Here is a 23,592-nt window from a genome sequence, read left to right on the forward strand (position 1 = left end):
TGAGAGCGATATTCAATGCTCTCAAGGCTTGGCCTCAACTAGCAAAGGCCAAATTCATAAGGTTTCAATCAGACAACATGACGACTGTTGCATATATCAACCATCAGGGGGGAACAAGGAGTTCCCTGGCGATGGAAGAAGTGACCAAAGTAATTCAATGGGCGGAGATTCACTCCTGCCACTTGTCTGCAATCCACATCCCAGGAGTGGAAAATTGGGAAGCGGATTTTCTGAGTCGTCAGACATTTCACCCGGGGGAGTGGGAACTCCATCAGGAAATCTTTGCCCACATAACTCAATTATGGGGCATTCCAGACATGGATCTGATGGCGTCTCGTCAGAACTTCAAGGTTCCTTGCTACGGGTCCAGATCCAGGGATCCCAAGGCGACTCTAGTAGATGCACTAGTAGCGCCCTGGACCTTCAACCTAGCTTATGTATTCCCACCGTTTCCTCTCATTCCCAGGCTGTTAGCCAGGATCAATCAGGAGAGGGCTTCGGTGATCTTGATAGCTCATGCGTGGCCACGCAGAAGTTGGTATGCAGACCTGGTGAATATGTCATCGGCTCCACCATGGAAGCTACCTTTGAGACGGGACCTTCTTGTTCAAGGTCCGTTCGAACATCCGAATCTGGCCTCACTCCAACTGACTGCTTGCAGATTGAACGCTTGATTTTATCAAAGCGTGGGTTCTCAGATTCTGTCATTGATACTCTTATTCAGGCTAGAAAGCCTGTAACTAGAAAAATTTACCATAAAGTATGGAAAAAATATATCTGTTGGTGCGAATCGAAAGGATTCCCATGGAACAAGATAAAAATTCCTAAGATTCTATCCTTTCTACAAGAGGGTTTGGAGAAAGGATTATCTGCAAGTTCTTTGAAGGGACAGATTTCTGCTTTATCTGTTTTACTTCACAAAAAGCTGGCGGCTGTGCCAGATGTTCAAGCTTTTGTTCAGGCTCTGGTTAGAATCAAGCCTGTTTACAAACCTTTGACTCCTCCTTGGAGTCTCAATTTAGTTCTTTCAGTTCTTCAAGGGGTTCTGTTTGAACCCTTACATTCCGTAGATATTAAGTTATTATCTTGGAAAGTTTTGTTTTTGGTTGCAATTTCTTCTGCTAGAAGAGTTTCAGAGTTATCTGCTCTGCAGTGTTCTCCTCCTTATCTGGTGTTCCATGCAGATAAGGTGGTTTTGCGTACTAAACCTGGTTTTCTTCCGAAAGTTGTTTCTAACAAAAATATTAACCAGGAGATAGTTGTGCCTTCTTTGTGTCCGAATCCAGTTTCAAAGAAGGAACGTTTGTTGCACAATTTGGATGTAGTTCGTGCTCTAAAATTCTATTTAGAGGCTACAAAGGATTTCAGACAAACATCTTCCTTGTTTGTTGTTTATTCTGGTAAAAGGAGAGGTCAAAAAGCAACTTCTACCTCTCTCTCTTTTTGGCTTAAAAGCATCATCCGATTGGCTTATGAGACTGCCGGACGGCAGCCTCCTGAAAGAATCACAGCTCATTCCACTAGGGCTGTGGCTTCCACATGGGCCTTCAAGAACGAGGCTTCTGTTGATCAGATATGTAAGGCAGCGACTTGGTCTTCACTGCACACTTTTACCAAATTTTACAAATTTGATACTTTTGCTTCTTCTGAGGCTATTTTTGGGAGAAAGGTTTTGCAAGCCGTGGTGCCTTCCATCTAGGTGACCTGATTTGCTCCCTCCCATCATCCGTGTCCTAAAGCTTTGGTATTGGTTCCCACAAGTAAGAATGACGCCGTGGACCGGACACACCTATGTTGGAGAAAACAGAATTTATGCTTACCTGATAAATTACTTTCTCCAACGGTGTGTCCGGTCCACGGCCCGCCCTGGTTTTTTAATCAGGTCTGATGAATTATTTTCTCTAACTACAGTCACCACGGTATCATATGATTTCTCCTATGCATATTCCTCCTTTACGTCGGTCGAATGACTGGGGAAGGCGGAGCCTAGGAGGGATCATGTGACCAGCTTTGCTGGGCTCTTTGCCATTTCCTGTTGGGGAAGAGAATATCCCACAAGTAAGGATGACGCCGTGGACCGGACACACCGTTGGAGAAAGTAATTTATTAGGTAAGCATAAATTCTGTTTTTCGTCAAACATCTGCTTTGGTTGTTGTCTACTCTGGACAGAGGAGAGGTCAAAAGGCTTCGGCAACCTCTTTCTTTTTGGCTAAGAAGCATAATCCTCTTAGCCTATGAGACTGCTGGACAGCAGCCTCCTGAAAGGATTACAGCTCATTCCACTAGAGCTGTGGCTTTCCACTTGGGCCTTTAAAAATGAGGCTTCTGTTGAACAGATTTGCAAGGCGGCGACTTGGTCTTCGCTTCATACTTTTTCAAAATTTTACAAATTTGATACTTTTGCTTCTTTGGAGGCTATATTTGGGGGAGAGGTTTTACAGGCAGTGGTTCCTTCCATTTAAGTACCTGCCTTTTCCCTCCCTTCATCCGTGTACTTTAGCTTTGGTATTGGTATCCCACAAGTAATGGATGATCCGTGGACTGGATACACCTTACAAGAGAAAACACAATTTATGCTTACCTGATAAATTTATTTCTCTTGTGGTGTATCCAGTCCACGGCCCGCCCTGTCATTTTAAGGCAGGTAATTTTTAAATTTAAACTACAGTAACCACTGCACCCTATGGTTCCTCCTTTCTCGGCTTGTTTTCGGTCGAATGACTGGTCTATGACAGTTAGGGGAGGAGCTATATTACAGCTCTGCTGTGGGTGTCCTCTTGCAACTTCCTGTTGGGAATGAGAATATCCCACAAGTAATGGATGATCCGTGGACTGGATACACCACAAGAGAAATAAATTTATCAGGTAAGCATAAATTGTGTTTTTATTGCCAATGTTTCAGACATTAATGGCTCTGTGATGAGTTATTTTAAGGGGACAGCAAATTTACACTGTTATAAAGGCTATACACTCACTACTTTACATTGTAACAAAGTGTGATTTCTTCAGTGTTGTCACATGAAAAGATATAATATAATATTTACAAAAATGTGAGGCATGTACTCACTTTTGTGAGATACTGTGTGTGTGTGTATATGTATGTATGTATGTATGTGTGTATATATATATATATATATATATATATATATATATATATATATATATATATACATATACATACACATATACATACATACATACATATATATACATACATACATACATACTGTGACAGTGAGTTTTTGAAGCAATTTATTAGAATGTTCACATTCTTTGAGACCCCTCATTTAAAAATATTGTACCCGCTGATACGAGAGGAAAAAGACGACAACTGTGACTTTAGGAAGTTTCTTCCTTTTAAAGGAGGTGTGAACTGCTTAGTAATTTTTATAAACATGTCTGATTTGTCTAGTTTTATTTGTTTTAAGGTGATCTTTTTAATAAACAAATACAGTAATTTGGTTTAGTTTTATGTTAAAACAATAACATATTTATGAGAGTGACAAAATAAAATTCCAGATTAAAATAACGGACATTACTTACACAGATACACATTTAACATATATATATATATATATATATATATATATATATATATATATATATATATATATATAGTAAATTATAAATAAAACTGGTGTACAAATTCACATTTTCCGCTTGGTTTAAAAAAAAAGTGGTGAGAAGCATATTCCTTAAGCAAGATCTAAGTCTAATTCCAAGCAACAAAACTTTATTAGGAATCGGCAGTATACAAATGTGCTGTGTAAAGGGTTAAGAACATCAAGGGGGTCAGAATCCTGTCAAGGAATGACCCCTAAGTGTGAATTACTGAACCAAAACTGGTAATTTCCTCACTTAGGTTGTATAACTTCCCACTATGACAGTTTTGTTAAAGACTTATTTCCCTTAAAGTGAAAAGAATGTTAAAAAAAACAAAAAACTCTAATGCTTTTATGTACATTTTGTGCTTTTTCTTTGAGGGCACACTTTTAAATGCCAAATAAAAACATTCTAAATTCAAGTTTCATGTAATCTCAAAGAAAATTTGTACTACAATGTGTTTATTAGACTTGGAATAAACCAGTGTAGTAATATATTTTGTGTTTTTTTTTTTTTTTTTTATTATGTTTTTTTTTCTTGAAGCCCAATGGTGATTGAACCCTGTCTCTGGTGTATTTATATTGAATAAATGTCTGGTGGGGGGGCCTTAGCTTTTGAGAGAAATTCCAAGCGAGTGTCCATGTTTTTGTTCTTCAAATTTTTTTATTTTTTTTTTAACCTTACATGGCATACTGGGCCTCTTGGCTCTTGTCAGACTCTTAAATTTGGTCATGAGGAGAAAAGGGGGAAGAGTGTAGATCAGACATTCCAAAAATGCTTTCAAGTAAGCCAAGACCGCCTACATAGTCATTCTAATCTAAAGTTGTTTGTCAAACTCTGTTCTAGGAGTACCACACAACTTTCATGTGTACATTGATTTTTATTTATTAGCATTTTTTTACTTATCTTAACTTAAATTATTCAAAATTTTACACTTTTTTTTTTTTTTTTTTTACTATTTTCGCTCAAAAGTACCACAAAATTACTTTAAAATAAAATACAATTTAAAAGATTTAATAATCTTGATATATTTTAAATTGCCATAGTTAAGTGTATGCTCATGAGCAAAAGCATTGCAATATTGGCCATTAAGGTCTCAATCTTTCAAATGGTTTCCCTTTGAATGATGTCAGTGCTTTGTGTGAAGGATTGGAATGTTAAAAATGCAGTCGAAATGGAAGATATTTGACCTCTCTGGAACTCAAGAGGTTAGAGGTTACTGTATTGTTACATTGCAAAATATCCAAGAGTTTAGTGATGTGAACTGAAAGTGGTAGTTCAGCCTCTGTGTTGTGCAGTCTCACCACTCCCTAATCTTTGTAGACCAGGTTTCAATCAGCAGTTGTTTATTTTTCAGGTTTTTGGGTCATTTATATGCTGCTGAAGCTCTCATCTCCCTGGACAGGATCTCGGATGCCATCACTCACTTGAACCCTGAGAACGTCACAGATGTGTCCCTAGGGGTTTCTTCAAATGAGCAGGAACAAGGTTAAAGAAACCACATTTGACTAAACCATGCTTTTATCTATTTGCTTGATGGAAGTGCTAATGAACACGTACACATACTCTCACACATTTCAAACAGCAGTGCTGCATAATTTATTTGAGTGTTCTATTGAGATCGCCATGGAAAATTACATCAGATGGCTTATAAAGAAAATGTTATTACTACTACTGCTATAGTAGTATTACTATTATTATTATTATTATATAAAATATCAATATTCCACAATACTTACTGAAAAAAGAGATGTATTAAAACTTGAAATTTTGGCCACAATAAAAAAAAAAAAAAAAAAAGGTTCAACATGCACCACCTCCCAAAATAAAGAGAAAGGTAGACTTGCTTATGAGTTACCATCTACTGAAGTGAATATCATCTAGGTGTGTGCGGGTATGTATGTGGAGACTTAAATGTATACAACAGATAAAATACTATAATTACCAATTGGTTGTATAAAATAGCGAATAGGACAATATATATGTGTTTCTATCCAATCAGTCTACTATCAGTTTAACTCCTCGCCCCATCTCTTAATCATTTTTTTTTTTTTTTATAGGATCTGACAAAGGGGAAAATGAACCCACAGAGTCAGGTAACCTTATATGTTATGCACATCACTGAGGGGATTTAACCACTTATGTTCTTCCACTTTATATAATGAACATTCAGTTACATACCATATCCTTATAGGCAATTGGAAAAATGGAATTAATCTATATCTTTTCTATATCCACAAATATTGTTTCTGTAGATTCCCAACACACTACAAAAACACAGTGCAGACATACAGGCCAATATAGTTAATTACATTATGATGATTTAAATAATAATTTAGTATTCATAAGCATACAATTGTGAGTTATATATTTGAATTTATTGTGATACTGATATATTGTCTTTTAGGTTATATAGGCTTACCTGTACTTAGAAATGAATGATATTTCTTTCCTAAGATATGGTAATATCACACTCCTGGCCAGCAGGAGGAGGCAAAGAGCACCACAATTAAACTGTTAAGTATCACTCCCTTACCCACAACCCGCAGTCATTCTCTTTGCCTAAGGTGCATTGAGGAGGTGAAGTTTAGTTGTTGGAAGAAAAATTTTGTTTTAATCTACAAGCAAGTTTTGGGGTATAGCCGTATTCCATGTCATTCCTTGCAGTCGGATAGTGGTGGCTTTAAAGCAGTTAGGAACTTGTTAAGAGGTACTTATTGAGTTTTCCTAACAATTGCTGCCCTAGTTTAGAAAGCCAGATTTGGCTACTCTGTTCTTTCTTTTTCAAAGGTCTCTGTGAAGAACTGTGTCTTCTCATACCTTGTAACTGTCAGCATGCCGGACAGCGGAGCAGGTAAGTGATTTTTCTTCCAGTTGGGGAGACCATGCACTTAACAAATTAAAAGACAGTCCTTTTTTATTGGGACATAGGTAATCCTGTTGTATAGGTTACACTGGGGCATGAAGCAGGCACTGTAGCATGTGTGAGACTAACATTTAAAGGGACACTCAGGTTAAATTAAATTTTCATGATTCAGATACAGCATGTAATTTTAAACAACTTTCCAATTTACTTCCATTAAAAAAAATGTGCACAGTCTTTTATATTTACATTTTTTGAGTCACCAGATCCTACTGAGCATGTGCAAGAATTCACAGACTATACGTATATGCATTTATGATTGGCTGATTGCTATCACATGGTACAAGGGGAGTGGAAATATACATAACTTTGAAATTTGTTATAAAAAAATCTACTACTCATTTGAAGGTCAGACTAAGTGCTATTGCATTGTCTTGTTATCTTGCATTTGTTGATTATGCAAATCAAATGTGTTGACTGGTCCTTTAATTTTTTTTTTATTATAACAAGCTTTATTGAATCAAGTTATACAGCAAAATACTTGGAACAATCAACAAGAATGTTACATTTCATAGTTGTTTATATTTACTGCCTTGCTGGTCAATTTGCAGCCTTAATGAAGCATTGTCCATTCCAAGTAAAGTCTTTTGTTGAAGGTGAAATACTGCTGAACAAAAAGTAAAGAGCTTGTTTCGTAGCATACATAGTTGTATCTTAAATAGTGGTACATAGCATAACAATATCTAGCGCCCTTTTTCCTCTAACACCATGAACAGAGGAGCGGTTAGAGTTTAATTCCATGCCCCCTAGGCATGTAGCAGGCAGAGGAAGGGAGAGGGAACGAGAAAAGAAGAAAGAGAGTGTGGGGGAGAAAAAGAAAAAAAAGGGAGGGGGGAGCACTCATACTTTGAGGGGTGGGGGGAGTATGATCGTGTCATTGATCTAGGCCCAGGAAGTGCTAGGTTGCTCTTATAGATCTCTACCCTCCCACAATAGTACCATGTATTCGTGGGCTGCCACCTTCCCTGTTTTAAGGTAGTCATACCTCTCCAGTCGAAGCAGGTCCCCAACCTTCCACACATCCAGGCTCGGGGCATGCAAGGATTTCCAATGTTTTGGGACAAGTCCCTTGGCACAGTTCACTATGAGGAGGAACAGCCGCTGCTTTGCATCCTCGGTTATCTTAGGTAAGTTGTGATAGATTAGATAGCTTGGGTTAGGTGGCAGGATCATTTTCAGGAGTCTACTACTTTCTAGGAGCACTCCATCCCAGAAGGGCTGTATATGAGGGCAAGACCACCATATGTGTAGTAGTGTTCCCTCTGCTCCATAGCCCCTCCATCACTACCCGCTAGTATTCGGGTAAATCTTGTTTAGCCTCTGAGGGGTCAGGTACCTTTGGCTCAAAAATTTGTAGTGCATTTCTTGTATCTTCAATGATACCGACGCCCTTTTAGCTTTTTCAAAGTTTTTTAACCATGATTTAGTATCGTTCTCTTATCCCAGCTCTCTACGCCATGCGTCCGCAAAAGAGGGCATAGCAGTGTCACTCTTCACAAGCATCAGACAGTACAAGAGCGATATTAGGTGTCTTGGAGCATGATCCATGATATATAGTGTCTCGAAGAACGTCTTTTGTCTAGTAAGAGATGCTTTATCTCTTTGACCGCTGAAATAATGATTAAATTGCTCGACCCTAAACCAAGAGGCAAACATCCACTCGGCCAGCTCGCTCTGAGTCTTCAGTTTTCCCTGATGAAGGGTGTTAGCTATTGCCATGTACGCTAGAGAATATGAAGTTCCCGATGCGTGTATTTTGTTTGCTTACCCATTGTCGGGGTTTTCGTGCACCGGGGTAATTGGTGAGTGAATGGTGGATATGCGGCTTTCAACACGAATCAATTTATTACAGCTCTGGAAAACCTCCCTTAGTAAGGGATATTGTTGTATCTGGCCAGGGCGGCGCAAGGCTGATACCCATGCCAGCGAGCCTATGTTACCCCTATGCAGGATCTCATTGTCCAACCCTATACACGCCTTGTTGGCCGAGCCGTGGCACCATTCAACCAAGTGCTGAAGACCAATGGCTCCACGATACGCTTCGTACCGTTCCATATGTATGTTTCAATGGCAGATGACATCTGATGTATGAGATGCGAGGCGGATGAAAGCAGGATTGTCTGCCTAATATAGAGCACCCTTGGCAGAATATTCATTTTGACAACATGGATGCATCCCATCCACAATATATTTTTATTCTTCCAGTTTGCTAAATCACTAGAAATTTTGTCTCTAATGCATTTGTAATTTTGATCAACAATCTCTTTAGTGGGGGGAACAGCGAGATCCCCAAGTATTTTAAGCAGCTTGGGAACATTTAAACTCTTTTAAAAAGAAAGGGTAAAATGTTTTTATTCATTTTTTTTTCCCGACATATTTACTTGATAAAACAATACAAGTTTAAACTGAAAGTAAGGCTGAATTTTCTATTTCAGCAGCTTATTCATTTGTCTTTGCTTTAAAATAAACCGATGCAACATTTTAAACTGTCCGGTTTGAAAAAAGGTTATTTCTGGTACTCAATGTACCAGGAAGCTATTAGTGCCTCTCTGTGTCGCAGCAGTAATTTGAGCTCGACAGTTGCGGTCACATGACCGGCTTTACATCATAACGTTTCTGAGGAAAAAGTTGTTTTTCTCCATTTCTGGGTGATCCGATCTCAATTGGTAGCGGTAAGGCATCTCAGTAATTGAGGTGTGAGGTTTCCTGAGGGGTATTTTCAAAGTTTATTTGATGTTAAATGTTTTTTCTTAACTTTTCTCACATAATTTTAGCTGGGGGTCGATCCTAATTTGGGATAAAATTTAAAGTGAATTTTTTTCCTTGTCTTATTTTAATTAAATATATTAAAATCTTTCAAACTTATATGTACAAGTTTATTTACTGTTTCACAACATTTCTGATATGGTGCAAGAGCCTGCTCTTATGAATTCATGCTTATGTTTAGATGCACAAATTGCAAAATAAAGGTAACATTTTTTAGCCTAATGTCTCTCAGGATGATGCTGTTAAAATAATACATCAGCTTTCTCCTGCTACGTCCCAAGCCTCAATGGTGTCACATGCAGTGCCCTGCGGTTCCTCTAAAACTCCTAGCAGAGTTTATTTAAAAGCAGAAATTGCTGTCCATTTATCCTCCGCGATATCTGCGGCATTAGCTGCAATTCCCAGATTACAGGGAAAACACAAGAGGAAATCTAGAAATTCAGAAAGTAAGGTGCCTGTCCTCAGTTCTGCTTCCCAAGTTGGCCTTTCTCATAAGTCTGATGAGAAAGATATATCGGGACTTTCTGAGGGTGAAATCTCAGATTCGGACAGTATAATTCCTTCTGAGACTGAGGTAGTATCCTTCAGATTTAAGCTTTTACACCTTCGTGTATTGTTAAAGGAGATTTTAGCTACTTTAGATGACTCTGATACCCCTGTCGTTGTCACTCCTAAGAAATCTAGTAAACTTAAGTTTATTTGATGAACCTTCCCCTTTGGGGTTTTTTCCTGTTCCGGACCGTGCTAGGGAGATTATCTTACATGAATGGGAGAAACCAGGGCTGTCTTTTTCCCCGTCTCCCATTTTTAAGAAATTTTTTCCTGTCGAGGACGCCATTAAAGACCCTTGGTATACTGTACCCAAAATTGAAGGGTGCCATCTCCACTCTGGCTAAGAGAACCACTCTTCCTATTGAGGATAGCTGCTCTTTTAAGGATCCGATGGACAAGATGCTGGAGGCTTATTTGAAAAAGATTTATGTTCATCAAGGTCTCCAATGGCAAACTGTGGTGTGTATTGCCACCCTGACTAGTGCGTTATCTTATTGGTTTGACGCCTTGTCTGATTCTCTTCAAGTAGAGACTTCCTTGGATGAAATTCAAGATAGGATTAAAGCTCTTAAGTTGGCCAATTCATTTATTGCAGATGCCATTTTACAGGTTGTTAGACTAGGAGCTAAAACTTCTAGTTTTGCTATGCTAGCCCGCAGAGCGTTATGGTTGAAATCCTGGTCTGCGGACTTTTCCTCTAAAGTCAAGCTTCTGGCGATTCCTAACAAGGGCAAAACCTTGTTTGGACCCGGTTTGGCAGAAATTATCTGTAAAATAAGGATGGAAAAGGGTCTTTTCTACCTCAAGATAAGAAGAATAGTCCTAAAGGACGTCAGAGTCATTTTCGTTCCTTTCATAACTTCAGAGAAAAGCTTTCCCCTTCTTCTTCCAAGCAGGAACAATCCAAGTCTTCTTGGAAACCCAATCAGTCTTGGAACAAGGGGAAACAATCAAAGAAACCCGCAGCTGATTCCAAATCAGCATGAAGGGTTTGCCCCCCCCCGTATCTGATCAGGTGGGGGCAGACTTTCTCAGTTCTCTCAAGCCTGGATACGAGATGTCTCAGATCCCTGGACTGTGGACATAGTATCCCAGGGTTACAAATTGGAATTCAAGACTTTTCCTCCCAAAGGCAGATTCCTTCTTTCCTTCCCTGGGAGGGAGGAAACATCTTTCCTCCCTGGGAGTGATAGTTCCAGTTCCAGTGCAGGAACAGGGTCTCGGGTTCTACTCCAACCTTTTTGTGGTTCCCAAAAAAGAGGGAACTTTCTGTCCCATTCTAGACTTGAAGTGTCTAAACAAGTTTCTCAAAGTTCCATCCGTCAAGATATATGCTCCATTCTTCCTTTAGTAAAAGATGGTAAGTTCATGACAACCATAGACCTAAAGGATGCGTATCTTCGTGTTCCTATTCACAGGGACCATCACAGATCCCTTTCTGGACAAACATTTCCAGTTCATGGCCCTTCCATTTGGTCTAGCCACGGCTCCCAGAATTTTTTAAAAGGTTCTGGGGGCTCTTTTGGCAGTGATCCGTTCTTGTGGAATTGCTGTGGCACCCTACCTGGACGACATATTGGTTCAGGCCCCATCTTTTTAACTAGCAAAATCTCAGACAGAGATATTGTTGTATTTTCTTCGTTCCCACGGATGGAATGTGAATCTTGAAAAAGCTCCCTTTTCCCTGCTACAAGAGTAGTATTCTTAGGGAACATAATAGATTCTCCGGTCAGGAAAAACAAAATAATTTCCTTCTGCTCATCCTTCAGTGGCTCAATGTATGGAGGTAATCGGTCTGATGGTGGCTTCCATGGACATCATTTCTTTTGCTCGATTCCATTTGAGAGCTCTCCAGTTGTGCATGCTCAGACAATGGAATGGTGACCATGCAGATCTATCTCAGAGAATAGTTAGATCAGTCGTCAAGGGATTCTCTCCCGTGGTGGATTTCTCAGGAACATCTGTCTCAGGGCACAGTTGCGGGGGCAGCGTTGTATTGGTGTGATTATTTATCTAATCTTATCCTCTACTATAGAGGAGATCCAAGACAGGATCAAGGCTCTCAAGCTAGCCAATACCTTTATTTGTGATGCCAACATGCAAGTTCTTAGGTTGGGTGCTGAGATTTCTAGTTTTGTTTTAGCTCGCAGAGCTCTCTGGTTAAAGTATTGGTCTGCAGATGTTACATCCAAGTCTAAGCTTTTATCTCTGCCTTATAAGGGTAAAACCTTGTTTGAACCAGGTTTAACAGAAATTATTTCTGACATTACAGGTGGAAAGGGTTCTTTCCTACCTCAGGATAAAAGAATAGAGCTAAGGGTTGCCAGAATTCAAATTTTCATTTCTTTCGTAACTTTAAGGGACAGATGTCTCCCTCTTCCAAGTCGGATCAATCCAAATCTTCTTGGAGTTACAGTCAGCCTTGGAATAGGGGGAAGCAAGCTAAGAAGCCTTTCCATCGATTCTAAAAAAACATGAAGGGCCTGTCCCCGATCCTGTAGTGGATGAAGTGGGGGGCAGGTTTTCTTTTTTTCAGCAGGCTTGGATACGCGATGTTCCAGATCCTTGGGCCATAGATATAGTATCCCATGGTTACAGAATAAGATTCAAATCTTGTCCTCCAAGGGGCAGGTGCCACCTGTCTAAGTTATCTCTGAACCAGATAAAGAGAGAGACTTTCTTAAACTGGGAGTGATTGTTCCAGTTCCTCTAGAGGGTCAGGGTCTAGGATTCTATTCAAATCTATTTGTAGTTCCCAAGGAGGAGGGCACTTTTTGTCCCATTCCTCAGGGTTCCGTCCTTCAAGATGTAGACCATCCTTTCTATTCTTCCTTTGGTCCAAAAGGGTCAGTTCATGACGACCATAGATCTGAAGGACGCGTATCTTCATGTTCCTATTCACAGGGATCATTACCAGTATCTAAGGTTTGCCTTCCAGGACAAACATTTCCAGTTTGTTGCCCTTCCTTTTGGCCTTGCTACAGTTCCAAGAATTTTTACAAAAGTTCTGGGGGCTTTTCTGACAGTGGTGAGGTCCCAGGGTATTGCGGCGCCTTATCTAGATGACATTCTAGTTCAAGCGCTATCTTTTCATCTAGCAAGATCTCATACCGAGATGATGTTGTCTACTCTACGTTACCACGGGTGTAAAGTGATCTGGGAAATAGTTCCCTTGTTCCAGATACAAGGGTTTGTTTGTTGGGAACAATCATAGATTCCCTGTCCATGAATATTTTTCTGACCGACATCAGAAATTCAAGCTTCATGTTTCTTGCCTGTCTCTCCAGTCTACTGTTCATCCATCTGTGGCCCAATGCATGGAGGAGATTTGACTGATGGTTGCCTCCATGGACATCATTCCTTTTGCTCGGTTCCATCGGAGACCTCTGCAGCTATGCATGCTCAGTCAGTGGAACGGTGACCACTCAGATCTCTCGCAGATGATACATTTGGATTCCACAAGTCTTGCTCTCATGGTGGGTTTCACAGGACCATCTGTCTTGGGGCATTTGTGACCACTGGAGAGCAGTTTTTTTTTTTTTTTTTTAAAGCCACAGGGTCCGTGGACTCCAGAGGAGTCGTCTCTTCCGATAAACATCTTGGAGTTGAGAGCAATTTTCTATGCTTTAATAGCTTGGCCTCAACTAGCTTTGGTCCGATTTATCAGATTTCAGTCTGACAACATCACCTCGGTGGCCTACATCAATCACCAGGGAGGAACTCAGAGTTCCTTGGCAATGAAGAAGGTGTCTCGCATTCTCCAGTGGGCGGAGTCTCACAATTGTCATCTCTCTCTGCTATCCACATACCAGGGGTGGACAACTGGGAGCTGATTTTCTAATCAGGCAGACTTTGCATCCTGGAGAGTGGGCTCTCCACCCAGAGGTTTTCACAATGATAACTCTTAGGTGGGGGGTTCTGGAGTTGGATCTGATGGCGTCTCTTCAAAACGCCAAGTTTCTGAAGTGCGGTTTAATGTCAAGAGATCCTCAAGCCGTTCTGGTAGATGCTCTAGCTGTTCCTTGGAGCTTCAATCTAGCATACCTCTTTCCTCCATTTGCATTGCTTCCACGAGTAATTGCTCGCATCAAACAGGAGAGTGCTTCTGTGATTCTCATAGCTCCTGCATGTCCTCGCAGGATCTGGTTTGCATATCTGGTGACAATGTCATCTCTTCTGCCGTGGAGGTTACCTTTCTGGAAGGACCTTCTACTTCAGGGTCCCTTTCTTCATCCAAATCTGGTTTCTCTGAAGCTGACTGCTTGGAGATTGAACATCTAAATTTGGCTAGATGTGGCTTCTCTGAGAAAGTCATAGATACAATGCTTCAGGCTTGTAAACCGGTTACTTGCAGAATTTACCATAGGGTATAGTGTAAATACCTTCATTGGTGTGTTTAGAAAGGTTTTTCATGTAACAAAGTAAGGGTTCCTGGAATTTTGGCTTTTCTTCAGGAGGGCCTGGAGATGGGTTTGTCAATCAGTACTTTGAAGAGTCAGATTTCTGCTCTGTCTATTCTTCTGCATAAACGTATGGTAGTTCTGCCAGATGTTTAGTCTTTTGTTCAGGCCTTGGTGAGAATCAGGCCTGTGTTTAAATCTGTTGCTCCTCCTTGGAGTCTTAACCTTGTTCTTAGAGTTTTGCAGCAGGCTCCGTTTGAGCCGATGCATTCTGTTAGTATTAAATTACTATCTTGGAAGGTTTTGTTTCTACTTGCTATTTCTTCTGCTCGCAGAGTTTCTGAACTTTCGACTCTACAGTGTAATTCTCCTTACCTTATTTTTCATGCTGATAAGTTGGTCCTTCGTACTAAGCTGGGGATTCTCCCTTAGGTAGTGTCGGATCGCAATATTAATCAGGAAATTGTTGTTCCTCATTTCTCCAACATAGGTGTGTCCGGTCCACGGCGTCATCCTTACTTGTGGGATATTCTCCTCCCCAACAGGAAATGGCAAAGAGCCCAGCAAAGCTGGTCACATGATCCCTCCTAGGCTCCGCCTACCCCAGTCATTCTCTTTGCCGTTGTACAGGCAACATCTCCACGGAGATGGCTTAGAGTTTTTTAGTGTTTAACTGTAGTTTTTATTATTCAATCAAGAGTTTGTTATTTTAAAATAGTGCTGGTATGTACTATTTACTCAGAAACAGAAAAGAGATGAAGATTTCTGTTTGTATGAGGAAAATGATTTTAGCACCGTAACTAAAATCCATGGCTGTTCCACACAGGACTGTTGAGAGCAATTAACTTCAGTTGGGGGAACAGTGTGCAGTCTCTTACTGCTTGAGGTATGACACATTCTAACAAGACGATGTAATGCTGGAAGCTGTCATTTTCCCTATGGGATCCGGTAAGCCATGTTTATTAAGATAGTAAATAAGGGCTTCACAAGGGCTTATTAAGACTGTAGACTTTTTCTGGGCTAAATCGATTCATTATTAACACTTATTTAGCCTTGAGGAATCATTTATTCTGGGTATTTTGATGTGATTATATCGGCAGGCACTGTTTTAGACACCTTATTCTTTAGGGACTTTCCCTAATCATAGTCAGAGCCTCATTTTCGCGCCGGTATGGCGCACTTGTTTTTGAGGACAGCATGGCATGCAGCTGCATGTGTGTGGAGCTCTGATACATAGAAAAGTCTTTCTGAAGGCATCATTTGGTATCGTATTCCCCTTTGGGCTTGGTTGGGTCTCAGCAAAGCAGATTCCAGGGACTGTAAAGGGGTTAAATATAAAAACGGCTCCGGTTCCGTTATTTTAAGGGTTAAAGCTTCCAAATTTGGTGTGCAATACTTTTAAGGCTTTAAGACAATGTGGTGAAATTTTGGTGAATTTTGAACAATTCCTTCATACTTTTTCGCAATTGCAATAATAAAGTGTGTTTAGTTTAAAATTTAAAGTGACAGTAACGGTTTTATTTTAAAACGTTTTTTGTGCTTTGTTATCAAGTTTATGCCTGTTTAACATGTCTGAACTACCAGATAGATTGTGTTCTGACTGTGGGGAAACCAAGGTTCCTTCTCATTTAACTATATGTATTTTATGTCATAAAAAAATTTAGTAAAAATGATGCCCAAGATGATTCCTCAAGTGAGGGGAGTAAGCATGGTACTGCATCATCCCCTCCTTCGTCTACACCAGTCTTGCCCATACAGGAGGCCCCTAGTACATCTAGTGCGCCAATACTCCTTACTATGCAACATTTAACGGCTGTAATGGATAATTCTATCAAAAACATTTTAGCCAATATGCCCACTTATCAGCGAAAGCGCGACTGCTCTGTTTTAGAAAATTCTGTAGAGCATGAGAACGCTGATGATATGGTTTCTGAAGGGCCCCTACACCAATCTGAGGGGGCCAGGGAGGTTTTGTCTGAGGGAGAAATTTCAGATTCAGGAAACATTTCTCAACAAGCTGAACCTGATGTGATTACTTTTAAATTTAAGTTGGAACATCTCCGCGCTCTGCTTAAGGAGGTGTTATCCAATTTGGATGATTGTGATTATCTGGTCATTCCAGAACCACTATGTAAAATGGAAAAGTTCTTAGTGGCCCCGGGGCCCCCCGAAGCTTTTCCTATATCCAAGCGGGTGGCGTACATTGTTAGTAAAGAATGGGACAGGCCCGGTATACCTTTAGTACCTCCCCCCATATTTATAAAATTGTTTTCCTATAGTCGACCCCAGAAAGGACTGATGGCAGACAGTCCCCAAGGTCGAGGGGGCGGTTTCTACTCTACACAAGCGCGCCACTATACCCATAGAAGATAGTTGTGCTTTCCAAGATCCTATGGATAAAAAAATTAGAAGGTCTGCTAAAGATGTTTGTTCAGCAAGGTTCCCTTCTACAACCAATTGCATGCATTGTCCCTGTCACTGCAGCCGCGTGTTTCTAGTTTGATGAGCTAGGAAAGGCGATTATTAGTAATTCTTCTTCTTATGAGGAGATTATGGACAGAATTCGTGCTCTTAAATTGGCTAATTCTTTCACCCTAGACGCCACCTTGCAATTGGCTAGGTTAGCGGCGAAAAAATTCTGGGTTTACTATTGTGGCGCAGAGCGCTTGGTTAAAATCTTGGGCAGCGGATGCGTCTTCCAAGAACAAATTGCTTGACATTCCTTTCAAGGGGAAAACACTCTTTGGCCCTGACTTGAAAGAGATTATCTCTGATATCACTGGGGGCAAGGGCCACGCCCTTCCTCAGGATAGGTCTTTTCAAGACCAAAAATAAACCTAAGTTTCGTCCCTTTCGCAGAAACGGATCAGCCCCAAGGGCTACGTCCTCTAAGCAGGAAGGTAATACTTCTCAAGCCAATCCAGCCTGGAGACCTATGCAAGGCTGGAGCAAAGGAAAGCAGGCCAGGAAACCTGCCACTGCTACCAAGACAGCATGAAATGCGGGCCCCCGATCCGGGACCGGATCTGGTGGGGGGCAGACTCTCTCTCTTCGCTCAGGCTTGGGAAAGAGATGTTCTGGATCCTTGGGCGCTAGAAATAGTCTCCCAAGGTTATTCTCTGGAGTTCAAGGGGCTTCCTCCAAGGGGGAGGTTCCACAGGTCTCAGTTGTCTTCAGACCACATAAGAAGACAGGCATTCTTACATTGGGTAGAAGACCTGCTAAAAATGGGAGTGATTCATCCTGTTCCATTAGGAGAACAAGGGATGGGGTTCTACTCCAATCTGTTCATAGTTCCCAAAAAAGAGGGAACGTTCAGACCAATCTTAGATCTCAAGATCTTGAACAAGTTTCTCAAGGTTCCATCGTTCAAGATGGAAACCATTCGAAAACTTCTTCCTTCCATCCAGGAAGGTCAATTCATGACCAAGGTGGATTTCAAGGATGCGTATCTACATATTCCTATCCACAAGGAACATCATCGGTTCCTAAGGTTTGCATTCCTGGACAAGCATTTCCAGTTCGTGGCATTTTCTTTCGGATTAGCCACTGCTCCTAGGATTTTCTCATAGGTACTAGGGTCCCTTCTGGCGGTGCTAAGACCAAGGGGCATTGCTGTAGTACCTTACTTGGACGACATTCTGATTCGAGCGTCGTCCCTTCCTCAAGTAAAGGCTCACACGGACATTGTCCTGGCCTTTCTCAGATCTCACGGATGGAAAGTGAACGTGGATAAGAGTTCTCTATCTCCGTCAACGAGGGTTCCCTTCTTGGGAACTACAATAGACTCCTTAGAAATGAGGATTTTTCTGACAGAAGCCAGTAAAACAAAACTTCTAGACTCTTGTCGGATACTTCATTCCGTTCCTCTTCCTTCCATAGCGCAGTGCATGGAAGTGATAGGTTTGATGGTAGCGGCAATGGACATAGTTCCTTTTGTGCGCATTCATCTAAGACCATTACAACTGTTCATGCTCAGTCAGTGGAATGGGGACTATTCAGACTTGTCTCCGAAGATACAAGTAAATCAGAGGACCAGAGACTCATTCCGTTGGTGGCTGTCCCTGGACAACCTGTCACAAGGGATGACCTTCCGCAGACCAGAGTGGGTCATTGTCACGACCGACGCCAGTCTGATGGGCTGGGGCGCGGTCTGGGGATCCCTGAAAGCTCAGGGTCTTTGGTCTCGGGTAGAATCTCTTCTACCGATAAATATTCTGGAACTGAGAGCGATATTCAATGCTCTCAAAGCTTGGCCTCAGCTAGCGAGGGCCAAGTTCATACATCAACCATCAGGGGGGAACAAGGAGTTCCCTAGCGATGGAAGAAGTGACCAAAATCATTCTATGGGCGGAGTCTCACTCCTGCCACCTGTCTGCTATCCACATCCCAGGAGTGGAAAATTGGGAAGCGGATTTTCTGAGTCGTCAGACATTGCATCCGGGGGAGTGGGAACTCCATCCGGAAATCTTTGCCCAAGTCACTCAACCGTGGGGCATTCCAGACATGGATCTGATGGCCTCTCGTCAGAACTTCAGAGTTCCTTACTACGGGTACAGATCCAGGGATCCCAAGGCGGCTCTAGTGGATGCACTAGTAGCACCTTGGACCTTCAAACTAGCTTATGTGTTCCCGCCGTTTCCTCTCATCCCCAGGCTGGTAGCCAGGATCAATCAGGAGAGGGCGTCGGTGATTTTGATAGCTCCTGCGTGGCCACGCAGGACTTGGTATGCAGATCTGGTGAATATGTCATCGGCTCCACCATGGAAGCTACCTTTGACAGACCTTCTTGTTCTAGGTCCGTTCGACCCACTCCAGCTGACTGCTTGGAGATTGAACGCTTGATCTTATCAAAGCGAGGGTTCTCAGATTCTGTTATTAATACTCTTGTTCAGGCCTGAAAGCCTGTAACCAGAAAAATTACCACATAATTTGGTATATCTGTTGGTGTGAATCTGCAGGATTCCCTTGGGACAAGGTTAAGATTCCTAAGAGTCTATCCTTCCTTCGAGAAGGATTGAAAAAAGGATTATCTGCAAGTTCCTTGATGGGACAGATTTCTGCCTTGTCTGTGTTACTTCACAAAAAAGCTGGCAGCTGTGCCGGATGTTCTAGCCTTTGTTCAGGCTCTGGTTAGAATCAAGCCTGTTTACAAAATTTTGACTCCTCCTGGGAGTCTCAACCTAGTTCTTTCAGTTCTTCAGGGGGTTCCGTTTGAACCCTTACATTCCGTTGATATTAAGTTATTATCTTGGAAAGTTTTGTTTTTGGTTGCAATTTCTTCTGCTAGAAGAGTTTCAGAATTATCTGCTCTGCAGTGTTCTTCTCCTTATCTGGTGTTCCATGCAGATAAGGTGGTTTTGCGTACTAAACCTGGTTTTCTTCCAAAAGTTGTTTCTAACAAAAACATTAACCAGGAGATAGTTGTACCTTCTTTGTGTCCTAATCCAGTTTCAAAGAAGGAACGTTTGTTGCACAACTTGGATGTAGTTCGTGCTCTCAAAGTTTACTTAGCAGCTACTAAGGATTTCAGACAAACTTTGTCTTTGTTTGTTGTTTATTCTGGTAAACGGAGAGGTCAAAAAGCAACTTCTACCTCTCTCTCCTTCTGGATTAAAAGCATTATCCGATTGGCTTATGAGACTGCCGGACGGCAGCCTCCTGAAAGAATCACAGCTCACTCCACTAGGGCTGTGGCTTCCACATGGGCCTTCAAGAACGAGGCTTCTGTTGATCAGATATGTAAGGCAGCGACTTGGTCTTCACTGCACACTTTTTCTAAATTTTACAAATTTGATACTTTTGCTTCTTCTGAGGCTATTTTTGGGAGAAAGGTTTTGCAAGCCGTGGTGCCTTCCATTTAGGTGACCTGATTTGCTCCCTCCCTTCATCCGTGTCCTAAAGCTTTGGTATTGGTTCCCACAAGTAAGGATGACGCCGTGGACCGGACACACCTATGTTGGAGAAAACAGAATTTATGTTTACCTGATAAATTACTTTCTCCAACGGTGTGTCCGGTCCACGGCCCGCCCTGGTTTTTTTAATCAGGTCTGATAATTTATTTTCTTTAACTACAGTCACCACGGTAACATATGGTTTCTCCTATGCAAATATTCCTCCTTAACGTCGGTCGAATGACTGGGGTAGGCGGAGCCTAGGAGGGATCATGTGACCAGCTTTGCTGGGCTCTTTGCCATTTCCTGTTGGGGAGGAGAATATCCCACAAGTAAGGATGACGCCGTGGACCGGACACACCGTTGGAGAAAGTAATTTATCAGGTAAACATAAATTCTGTTTTTTGTCCTAATCCTTCTTCCCAGAAGGAACATCTTTTTGGATAAATTGTGGGTGCTCTTAAATTTTACCTTCAAGCAACTAAAGATTTTCGGCAGACTTCTGCCCTGTTTATTTTTTTCTCTGGTAAGCATAGGGGTCAGAAGGCCACTTCTACCACTCTTTCTCTCTGGTTGAGAAGTGTTATTCGTTTAGCCTATGAGACAGCTGGACAGCAGCCTCCTGAAAGACTTCTGGCTCATTCTAGTAGAGCTGTTTCATCTTAATGGGCTTTCAAAAATGAAGCTTCTGTGGAGCAAATCTGTAAGTCGGCCACTTGGTCCTCTATTCATATTTTTTGTTTCAAATTCTACAAATTTGATACTTTTTCCTCAGCTGAGGCTTCTTTTGGGAGAAAGGTTCTTCAAGCGGTGGTGCCTTCAGTTTAGGTCTGTCTGTCTTGTTGTCCCTCCATATTCATTCTGTGCCCTATAGCTTGGATATTGGTTCCCACTAGTAATTAGAATGTTTTGTGGACTATCTATGCCATAGGAAAGAAAAAAATATTATGAGAGTCCACGACCCGCCCTTATTCAAATTAGGACAGCAGTTTTTTGGTCTAGTCCTTAGGCACCTCTATATACCCTTGTGTTATCTTCTTTTTCCATTTTCTTTTGGCCGACTGACTGGGCGTTATGGGTAAGGGAAGTGATACTTAACAGCTCTGCTGGGGTCCTCTTTGCCTCCTGCTAGCCAGGAGTGAATATCCCACTACTAATTAGAATGTTTTGTGGACTCTCCATGTCCGGAAATAAATAAATTTATCAGGTAAGCATAAATTTTGTTTTATCATGTTATTCTCATTTGTTCCAAATTATCAATTGGGTTATTAATCGTGAAAATTATTGATAAAAAGTGACATGAAACCCTTACATTTTTCTTTCATGATTATGATAGAGTATGCAATTTTAAACAACTTTCCAATTTACTTCTATTATCTAATTTGCTACCTTCTCTTGGTATTCTTTGTTGAAGAAGCAGCTGTGCACTACTGTGAGATCGCTGAATGCACTGGGTGAGCCAATAAGATGAGGCTTATATGTGCAGCCACCAATCAGCAACTCCTAAATCTACCTAGGTATCCTTTTCATCAAGTGATAACATGAGAACAATACAAATTAAATAGAAATAAATTGGAAAGCTGTTTAAAATCACATGCTCTATCTAGATAGTGAGAACATTTTGGGATTTTGTGTCCCTTTAAATGTTAAATTATTTTACAAGGTTTCTTTTTATCTTCTTTTTATCTATAGTTACACATTTGTAATGGATTATATTGTATGTACATTTCGCTCTCTATATCAGTTACTCATGATTTTACTATTTATAGGTATGTGTTTGATTAAAATTTATATATTTTTTTATTCTTTAAACTATTGACATTTCTTCCAAATTGAAAATAAAATATTTTTTTTAGAGCATTTATTTACAGAAAATGACAAGTGGTCAAAAGAACAAAAAAACATTGTTTTCAGACCTCTAATAATACAAACAAAACAAGTTCATTTATAAAAAAAAAACACAATACTAATGTTTGAACTTAGCAAGAGTTCAGAAATCCAGATTTGGGGGAATAACCCTGATTTCTCCTACATAGGTGTGTCTGGTCCACGGCTTCATCCTTACTTGTGGGAATATTCTCTTCCCTAACAGGAAATGGCAAAGAGGCACACAGCAAAAGCTGTCCATATAGCCCCTCCTCCGGCCCCGCCCCCCAGTCATTCTCTTTGCCGCTCTGAACAAGTAGCATCTCCACGGGGATGGTAAAGAGTTTGTGGTGTTTAGTTGTAGTTTTATTTCTTCTATCAAGAGTTTATTTTAAAATAGTGCTGGCTTGTACTATTTACTCTACAACAGAAAAGTGATGAAGATTTCTGTTTAAGAGGGCTATGATTTTAGCACAAGTAACTAAAATCCATTGCTGTTCCCACGCAGGACTGTTGAAACCAGAGAACTTCAGTTGGGGGTAACAGTTTGCAGACTCATCTGCTCCAGGTATGACTAGTCTACTTCTAACAACACAGGCTAATGCTAGATGACAGTCATTTTTCCCCTCAGGGAAAACGGTAAGCCATTTTTTTTTTAACTCAGCAAAAAAGATAACAGGTTTCCTCTTTTTGGTTTTTATGCTGGTAGACACTGTTATGGGCCAAATCGATTGAATTTTATTACAATATCATGGCATTTGAAATGTTTTATAAGCTAATATACACTTGGGGACGTTTTTTATTTGATCTGGCTTGTTTTAGACGCCTAAATCTAGTCAGGAAGGCCCCCTCACTTTATTATACTGAGGGAGGAGGCCTCATTTTGGCGCTTCAGCTGCGCAGTTGATTTCAAGGCAGTGCATGCAGATTCATGTGAGAGGGTCCTGTGGCTCAGAAAGTGACTCCAGAAGGCTTATTTCTGTGGTGGTTGACCCCTAAGGAAGGTAAAAGCTACAGCAAAAGCTGTAGCAGGGATTGTAGTGTATAAAAACGGTTAAATCCAACAATTAGCTCCAGTTTGCTTGTTTTAAGAGCTAGAGTCTCCATTTTTGCTGTGCAATACTTTCAAAGCATTAAGACACTGGGGTCCAATTTTCATAAAAATCGGATATTGCCTTCATAGTTTTTTTTTCAGAAATAAAGTGTGTCATTTTATTATTTAAAGAGACAGTAACGGTTTTGTTTAAAATCCTTTTTATTGCATTGTTTGCCTGCCTAAATCTGTTTAACATGTCTGTACCATCAGATAACCTATGTTCTGTGTGTATAGAGACCAATGTGGTCCCCCCTTCGAGTGTTTGTGATAATTGTGCCATAGCGTCCAAACAAAGTAAGGACAGCTCTGTTACATTTAATAATGTTGCCCAAGATGATTCATCTAATGAAGGTAGTGGGGATAGTTCTATATCCTCTCCTTCTGTGTCTACACCAGCTTTACCCGCGCAGGCGACACCTAGCGCGCCAGTACTTATTTCTATGCAACAATTAACAGCAGTAGTGGATAATTCTATAGCAAATCTTTTATCC

At 40.9% G+C, this 23,592-nt stretch overlaps 1 protein-coding gene across 2 annotated transcripts in view; it reads left to right on the plus strand.

Moving 5' to 3' along the window:
* Positions 1 to 23,592, plus strand: part of CNOT10 (CCR4-NOT transcription complex subunit 10) — a 359,909-nt gene that overhangs the window by 308,807 nt on the left and 27,510 nt on the right. For both annotated transcript variants that reach the window (XM_053714260.1, XM_053714259.1), the window contains exons 16-17: positions 4,962 to 5,092; positions 5,665 to 5,700. In XM_053714260.1, coding sequence (XP_053570235.1) covers positions 4,962 to 5,092; positions 5,665 to 5,700 — 167 coding nt within the window. The remainder of the gene's footprint in view (positions 1 to 4,961; positions 5,093 to 5,664; positions 5,701 to 23,592) is intronic.

The sequence above is a fragment of the Bombina bombina genome, chromosome 5 (assembly GCF_027579735.1).
Source record: "Bombina bombina isolate aBomBom1 chromosome 5, aBomBom1.pri, whole genome shotgun sequence".
Taxonomy (NCBI): domain Eukaryota; kingdom Metazoa; phylum Chordata; class Amphibia; order Anura; family Bombinatoridae; genus Bombina; species Bombina bombina.